This window comes from Suricata suricatta, chromosome 2 (genome assembly GCF_006229205.1).
Source record: "Suricata suricatta isolate VVHF042 chromosome 2, meerkat_22Aug2017_6uvM2_HiC, whole genome shotgun sequence".
Classification (NCBI taxonomy): Eukaryota; Metazoa; Chordata; class Mammalia; order Carnivora; family Herpestidae; genus Suricata; species Suricata suricatta.
The window spans coordinates 132398876-132406475 of record NC_043701.1 but is presented as its reverse complement, the minus strand read 5'-3'; the positions used below and the strand labels follow the sequence as shown (position 1 = coordinate 132406475).

Sequence of the window (7600 nt, the reverse complement as noted above, 5' to 3'; positions counted from 1 at the left end):
AGGCCCCCAGGGGGCTGTGGCCCACAGCTGAGGCCCGGACCGCGCACCCCCCTCACCTCCTCGTGGGGGGCGCAGAAGTCCGGCACAGGGATGTGGTGGTACGTGAGTCCGGGGTGGGCCTTGCGGTGCTGGGCGAAGACCTCCTGTGTGGTGAGACACGTCTGGAACCTGCAGGCCGGGGGGGCCCCTGTGCCTGGGACAGGCGCACTCAGGTGGGCCTTCAGCTGGATCTCCAGGTGCTAGGGGAGGGTGGGACACAGGGCTCAGGTCACTGAGGCCTCCTCCAGGCCAGCCCCAGAAGTTCAAAGCCTGCCATGGCCCAGACCAACCAGTGCCAGCTTTGGGGAGCAGCCCTTGCCCCTTCCTGAGCCTCAGGGGGTCAGAGCCACAGCCAGAGCCAGGGAAACGGCCAAAATGGGAGTCCTAAGTCAGCCCCTCCCTGAGTCTGCTCCCCTTGGGGCCTCAGTTTCTCCATCTTACAGGGGGAGCATAGAACTTTCTGGAGACCTCCCAGGCATGGGTCCAAGGTAGGGGCATGCAAGAGACAGGAGGGCCTCACCTCAAGCTGGTCAGAGTCCATTGGGGGCCCAGGCCACCGTAGGCTGTGGGTGTGCCCATCACACTCCAGCACAGCCTCCTCCCTCAGGTTCACCCACACGACATGCTGCAGCTTCCTCTTGGCATCGGTCAGGTAGGCCAGGATGCTCCCCAGGGCCTGGGGGGACAGGAGGGCCATCAGCAGGAGGGCTTCGCCCTCTCCCCTGAGGCCCCCGGGGTCCCTGGGGTGGTCACCTTGGTGCTGGGCTGGGCTGTGCCATAGATAGGCATGCGAGGCACCCGCCGGAAGTTGGCCACATCCATCTCTCTGACGGTGCCTAGTGCGTCTGGGGAGATGAGGTCGTCTGCCCGCTGTGGGGAAAGCAGCAAGCCTGTGACCACAGCAGCCGACCGGGATTCAGGGCCGGGCCTGAGGCGGGCCGGGAGCAGCGCCGGACAGGTCACAAAGCACTGCTGCCCACCCGGAACGTCATCACCGCCCGGGCCAGGAGGAGAGCGATAGCACCCACTCTCCAGGTGAGGAGCTGAGGCTCAGAGGCTGGTGGGGCAAAGACCTCAGAACTGGGTTTCCTGACCCCCTGTCCAGGGCACCTGGGTCTGAGAAGGAGGAGAGGGTACGACAGCAATGGCCAAAGCTGCAAATGCTTCTTGGTGCCTGAGATCAAGTGTCAGGGACAGCTGGGTCCCCAAAACAAATGTCCATGATCACTCACAGGAGGAATTCTGCCACCCCGAAGGCCATCACCCCTTGGCCTCCTGTGAAGGGGAGCAATGTTTAACCCGGCCCGTCAGGAATCCAGGGCGCGCCAGCCCCACGGCCGGCCCACACCCATTCCCATGTCCCCAGACAGCTGGCCACACTCACCAGAGAGCCCTTAGTGAGGAGGTCCTCAGGGGCGACAGGCCCCGCTGAGCTCAGTGTCACGGGCAGGCGGTACAGCTCCGGATGGGCACAGAGCCAGCGGCTGAAACTGAGGGCAAAGGCCAGCGGGTACTGCAGCCCGAGGCAGAGAGAGATGGGAGTTCAGGGGCACGAGGCCACCCCAAACTCTCCCAGCCTGCCCTGTGGTGGGGGAGCCCTAAGAGACGTCAGTCAGGGTCCAGGGCAGGGGTGAGGGGGTGGGGAGAAAGGACCAAGAGGTCCAAAGCAAGATACTTCCAGGCCCTGATACCCTGACTAAGGGTACAGAGACGAAACCCAGGGGAGAGAGGTGGGGCCTCCCTTTGCCAGACCTGCTCTGGGACCATCACTCTACCTGGGTCCCTCCTTGCCGGCCCACACCCACCTTCCTCTACAACCAACACACGTGTCCCCATGCTCCTCCCCAGCTCCAGTGGGGCCCTTGGCGACCCCATACCAGTCACCATGCGGGAGAGGCCTGGAGGGGCCCCAGGAGAAGGGGTTGTTGGTCCACTTAGCCCCTGGCCCCACCTGCTCATGGAGATAGTAGTTAAACAGGATCAGGTAGAAGTATCGCTCCAGGCTCTGCAGCGCCCTCTGCCGGACGTCGTGCTGGCTGCTGCTTCCCTGGGACGAGATGATGGGGAAGAAGGGCCGGTGGTAAACATGGGCCTCCTGGGGCCACCCGGTTCCCAAGCACAGAAGGGCAGGAGTGAAGCCTCAGAAAACCTGGAACACAATCTCCCTTCCCTTTATAATACAGTTCTGCCAGGCTGGAAATTCTTGCAAGCGTCTAACCCTATTCCCTTTGCTGGTATTAATCTGTGGCTCCGTGAGGTGACCCCACGAGCACTAGCGCCATCAGAGCTGGGAGCCTCCCCCTAGAAATAGGCTGGGACCCACTCCCCTCTGCACCAAAGCCTCCCCCCATGCAGGGCCGTGCACAATCGTGTTGAGGAAACAAGTTTATAAACACCCTTCTGTGAGCCAGAGCCCCTCCCTTAAGAACTGTGACCCTCCCCACAGGAAAACAGAAAGACTCTCATAACAGTGCTCCAAGCGGGCCAATATCACCATCCTTACTTTACAGAGGTTCTGAGAAATGACGTGACTTGCTCAGTCACGCAGCTGATGCAGGGAGAGCTGGGTCCCCAAGCAGACGTCCTAAGCCCAGCCCAGCATGCTCTGGGTAGAGAGCTGTCAGAGAGAATCCCAGCATCCCTCTCTCCACCCTCCGATCAGGCTTCTCCTGCTGGGTTGGTGCCACCTTCTGGAGGGCAAGCAAGATTTCATAGAGGCCCAAAAGAAAGGTGATGTCCTTGGAATACATTTAATATCTTTGGGAATCTAGGCTAAAGGTCGGGAAACTTCTTTTTCTATAAAGGGCCAGGCAGTAAACATTCTAGGGTCTCTCTTCCTGCTGTGCCACAGATGGTCCTGAAATGAACGGGCAAGACCATGTTCCAATAAAACGCAGTTAACAGCGGCGCCTGGCTGGCTCAGTCAGTTGAGCATTGGACTCTTGGTTTTGGCTCAGGTCATACTCCCAGAGTCGTGGGATCGAGCCCCATATTGGAGGAGATTGCTTGAGATTTTCTTTCCCTCTGCCCCTCCCCTGCTTGTGCCTGCTCACTCTCTCTCTTAAAAAATACAAAGCAGAAGAAAACTTATCTACAAAAACAAGGTAGCATGTTGTTTGCCTATGGATTGTCATTTGCCAACTTCCGATCTAGACTAAGGGAGAAAATCCTAAATACACAACAGCTTCATATTCGTGAAGGTATCTTGATGCAAAAGAATGTGCACTGATGAGCAAGTGTCTCCCAAGAGGGTTCTGATTAGTGAACCACGACAGGGGACACTCCAGGGACACCTGGGCCAGGCTCCCTGCTAAGTGCTTCATGGCTCTTACCTCAGTGGATCCTCCCAACAACCCCATGGGGTGGCTGTTGTTAGGGGCCTCGTTATACAAGTGGGGAAACTGAAGCACAGGGCAGTTAAGCAGGTTGCCCACGTCCACACGCCCGTAGGTGGCCCAGCCAGGACCAGAACCCAGGCGGCCAGGCCACACACGGCCTGTGCACTTGCCCCTCAGGCCAACAATGGCTGAGCAATGGGCTTAAGTGACACAGCCAGCAAAGACCTCAATGACAACGAGCAGGGATGCATGGGAGAGTGAAGTGAAAGGCAATAAGCAGGACGCAGACCGTGCCCCGGGGCACCCCACTCGAGAACGTCACAAACGAACCACACTGAAGAAACCCAGCCCCAAACTCGCACCAGGATAGCGGGTGGCTCTTTCCCATCTCTAATTTCTCAACTTCCTGTACGATATCATTGCTTTTTATTTTTTTTATCTTTGAGAGAGAGACACAGTGTGAGGGAGGAGGGTCAGAGAGGGAGACACAGAATCTGAAGCAGGCCTGATGTGGGGCTTGAACCCACGAACTGTGAGATCATGACCTGAGCTGAAGCCGGACACTTAACTGACTGAGCCACCCAGGCACCCCGATACTGTTGCTTTTAAGAGCTATTTCTTGTAAGTGTTAAGAAAAAGTCTCTGCAGGCCTTAGATTCCTTCCATGTGCTGTGTGCAAACACTGTCAAGACAGCGGCCTCTCCCCGGGGCGCAGGGACGGGGCCTCTGAGACAGCCCAGAGCCCATCACTCTTCCAGAAGCAGCGTGCTGGACCAAACCCCAGCCTTCCCAAAGACACAGCGAGCCATGAGCGGGCTGGGAAGTCTCTGGGCTCGGAGGCCTCAGGCACCCCTGCCAGCAGCCCCCTTCCTCCGTCCTGTTTATTCTGCAGCGAGGAGACCTGGCCAGGGCAAGTAAACTTCCACTCTTCCTTGTCCGTGCTTCCCGCAGGCCCAGCCCCTCTGCCTCCCTGTCCTCTGAACACCTCTCCTCTCTGGGGGAAGCAGCAACCGGGAAAAGTCAGTCGGAAAGAAACCAGTCAACAGGCCTAACAAAATGAGGCTGTGGGACTCAGGGGAATGCGGGCCCTCTCCATGCCTCACCTGGGCTGGGCTGTCGGGCCGGACACCTTCCAGCTTCCTCTGGTTTTCCAAAAGGACCTCCTTCAGGTCATGCATCTCCGCACAGGCGGTGATGGCTCTGTCCACCTGGTGCCCCGACCAGGGCAGAGGGGAGGGGAGGGCAGCAGGGAGGGGGGAGGGCGGCAGGGAGGGCGGAGGGCCGGGGAAAGATGGCGGAGACGGGCAAGAAGAAAAGGGGAAGAACGGTTTGCCTTGAAGGGGGCAGCGTCGGGGAGGAAGAGACCCCAGCACGGGAGGAGAGAGCGCCCCTCTGCCCACTCCCTTGCCGCCAGCCCCCTCACTCACCTCGTCCACCATCTTCCTCCCCTGAGGCACCACGTGGAGAAAGCTCTGGATCAGCCGGAGCTGCTCCATGGGCAGGGTCTTGGTCTGAAGGGGGACAGCCCTGACAAGGAAGGGGTCGGGAGCACAGTCAGTGCTCGCACAGGCCTCTACAACTGTCCCCCTCCTGACACTCATCCATTCACGTGGCTGCTGAGGGGCACCGGACTACTGGCTCTAAGTCTCCCTTCCCATTCAGGTTGGAGGAAGCAAGGGGCATTTTCTGGGGAAACTGAGGGCCAGACAGGTCAAGCAACTTTTTTCACGTCACTCGGCAAGCCTATGGCAACCCAGGAAATGAACCCCACCTGTCCCATCTCCAGCTCTGGCCCCGGGCCCCTGATGCGCCCTCAGCATTCTGGCAGCCCTGCCCCCTCCTCTACTCATCCCTGCAGCCCCTTGGGACACTCACTCTGGCCTCGAGGCAGCCCGGCTGTGGTGGAATAGGATGAGGGTCCCCAGGGTCATTCCCAGGTTGGTCCTGCCCACGCCCGTCTGGCAGCTGAAGAGGAGAGCAGGGGGAGGCCCGTGGGCATCTCGGAGCGGCAGCAGGCTGGGGGTCTCCTGGGAGAGGCCGTGACGGTCAGCAACAGCGTGGACCCAGAAACCCCTTCTGCTGGGGCCCAAGTCGGGGAGGGGGTCACGACACCAGCCCACCCCTGGCCCACAGTCTTGGGCAAGGGGGGCCCAGATGGAGGGCTCAGCCTCTTTTACTAAACTTCAAAGCCCTATCTGTTCCACCTGCCCCCCCACTCCCCGAGTGCAGTTCTGCCCCCTTTCCAGGCCCTGGGGGGCTCCACCAGCTGGTCCTGGGAGTGGTACTGCTCAGGCGGCCAGGCCTGGATGGAACAATCCCTGACCCCAGGAGATGCCAATTAAATAAGGTGGCCTCCCGAAGGGGCTGGGGAAGAGCCTACAGATAAGAATTTTTTAGCTCCAGTAACTTGATGTCTAGAACGGTCAGGTGATGTGTCCAAGGTCACACAGCAAGTTAGCAGCTGGGCCTGCCCAGAGTGCAGTCCCTCAGACCGTCAAGGCTGGGGCTGTCCTTAGAGAATATACAGATATACACCCCCCCACACACACACCCCACACAGAGATACACACACACACACACACACACACACTCACTCACTCACTCACTCACTCACTCACTCACTCACTTACTCAACCTCCTACACAACTCAGACGACAGCCTTCCTCTGAGGAAAGCCAGAAGCCACACTCGCCCTGAGCATCTCCATGGAGACAGGGCCTAGACATGGACCTGCTCCCCAGGGACCCGTCCCTACTCCATGCTCCCACCACCCTCTCCTGCCCTGACTTACCCGGAGGACACTCACGAAGGCATCAAACTGGGCTTCCAGGGGGGCTCCTTGCTCTGGCAGGGGCAGGCGGTGGTACCTGCCAGATGAGGGGGAGAGACCCATCAGGCAGCCTACCCGCCCCGGGCATCCCCCCACTCCTGCGGTCTTGTGGGAGAGGCAGATGTAGGGAACTCGGCCCAACCCACAGGTGGTGAAACTGAGACCACAGCTGGAGAGCAAGGCCAGAGAAGCCCCATGCCCAGCACACTGGCCTCTCATCTGGCGACCCCGGGCAGACCCAGCCCTCAGCACCTGTAGGAAGGCTGCAGGAAGAGAGGCCGCTTGAACACCTCCTCAGTCACGTGCACATCGTCCTCGCCCCGGATGGCCACAGCACGGGGCGCCCCCAGCAAGTCCTCAATGTCGTGGTACACATGGTACGTGTTCTCACTCAGCTGGGCAAAGTCATGGATCTGGATGGAAGAGTGAGGGCCAGAGGGGGCCATGACTGACCTGCAGGCCCCCGCGCCCAGCCTTCCTGGCTGAGCTGTAGGAGGAGGCCACATGGAGGCCACAGATTAGCGGCTCCTCCTCCAGGGGGAACTACCCAGCCATGGTGCCCTGGGCTCTGGGAGTCCCGATGGGATGGGGGCGGCCACTGCACACGAGATGACGAGGCCAGCACTGGGGCCAGGGAGGAGGTGTCCTGCCCAGGGGGCGCAGGTGTCAGCGAAGCCATCACACGGAAGGAAAGGGAAAGCTCAGGAGCCGGAGGAGATGGGCCTCACAGGGAGATGGGCCACAACCAGGTTCCTGCCCATGATGGTCTCCGCGGCCATTGGGACCGCACACTCCGTCTACACACCTCTGCAGAGGCTCGTCAACAGCCTCAGACACCTTGACAGGCCTCCATGTTGTGAAGGAGAGAACAGAAGCACCTCAGCAGCAGACAGAGGCCCATCGAGAGAAGTGGCTCACCCGGGCCTCACAGCTCACAGAGGGCCGAGCGTCAGTGTTGGGGCTCCTCGTTTAAATGAGGGTGCCGAGTGTGGAGGAGGGGTGCCGGGTGAGAAAGGGGCAGAGGCAAGCAGAGTCAGGAGTAGCAAGTCCCTCCTCTGGCTTCCCGGGAGCTGGCCCTGCAGACAGCTACCCGTCCAAGCAAGGCACAAACATGGGTGAGTGTGGGCTGGCGAGAGTCAAGCTGGGCTGGAGGCCAGGGTCCCAACTCGGCTGCCCGGGGCCTACCAGGGAGGAGGGTCCCCGCCACACCACTGACCCTCACCTCCTTCCGGATGGCCAGCTCCAGGCTCTCTGCCTGGATGCCAGGCCCAAGGCCCTGCAGGTTCTCGCGAAGGTTCTGCTTGTCTCGAGGTGTGTAGGGCACGAAGTCATCCCCAGCACGCAGGAACAGCACGGGCTCCTCCCGTACGCAGAAGATGAGGCACTCCTGCCA

The 7600-nt window shown here is 60.2% G+C and overlaps 1 protein-coding gene across 4 annotated transcripts in view; it reads right to left on the bottom strand.

Annotated features, from left to right (window-relative positions):
* PALD1 (phosphatase domain containing paladin 1) overlaps positions 1–7600 on the bottom strand; it is a 68242-nt gene that overhangs the window by 22793 nt on the left and 37849 nt on the right. For all 4 annotated transcript variants that reach the window (XM_029931827.1, XM_029931826.1, XM_029931824.1 and 1 more), the window contains exons 5-15: positions 7430–7594; positions 6460–6620; positions 6169–6244; positions 5253–5404; positions 4805–4904; positions 4481–4585; positions 1991–2086; positions 1424–1552; positions 793–909; positions 560–715; positions 57–239 (exon numbers count right to left, since the gene is read on the bottom strand). In XM_029931827.1, the coding sequence (XP_029787687.1) occupies positions 57–239; positions 560–715; positions 793–909; positions 1424–1552; positions 1991–2086; positions 4481–4585; positions 4805–4904; positions 5253–5404; positions 6169–6244; positions 6460–6620; positions 7430–7594 (1440 nt within the window). The remainder of the gene's footprint in view (positions 1–56; positions 240–559; positions 716–792; positions 910–1423; positions 1553–1990; positions 2087–4480; positions 4586–4804; positions 4905–5252; positions 5405–6168; positions 6245–6459; positions 6621–7429; positions 7595–7600) is intronic.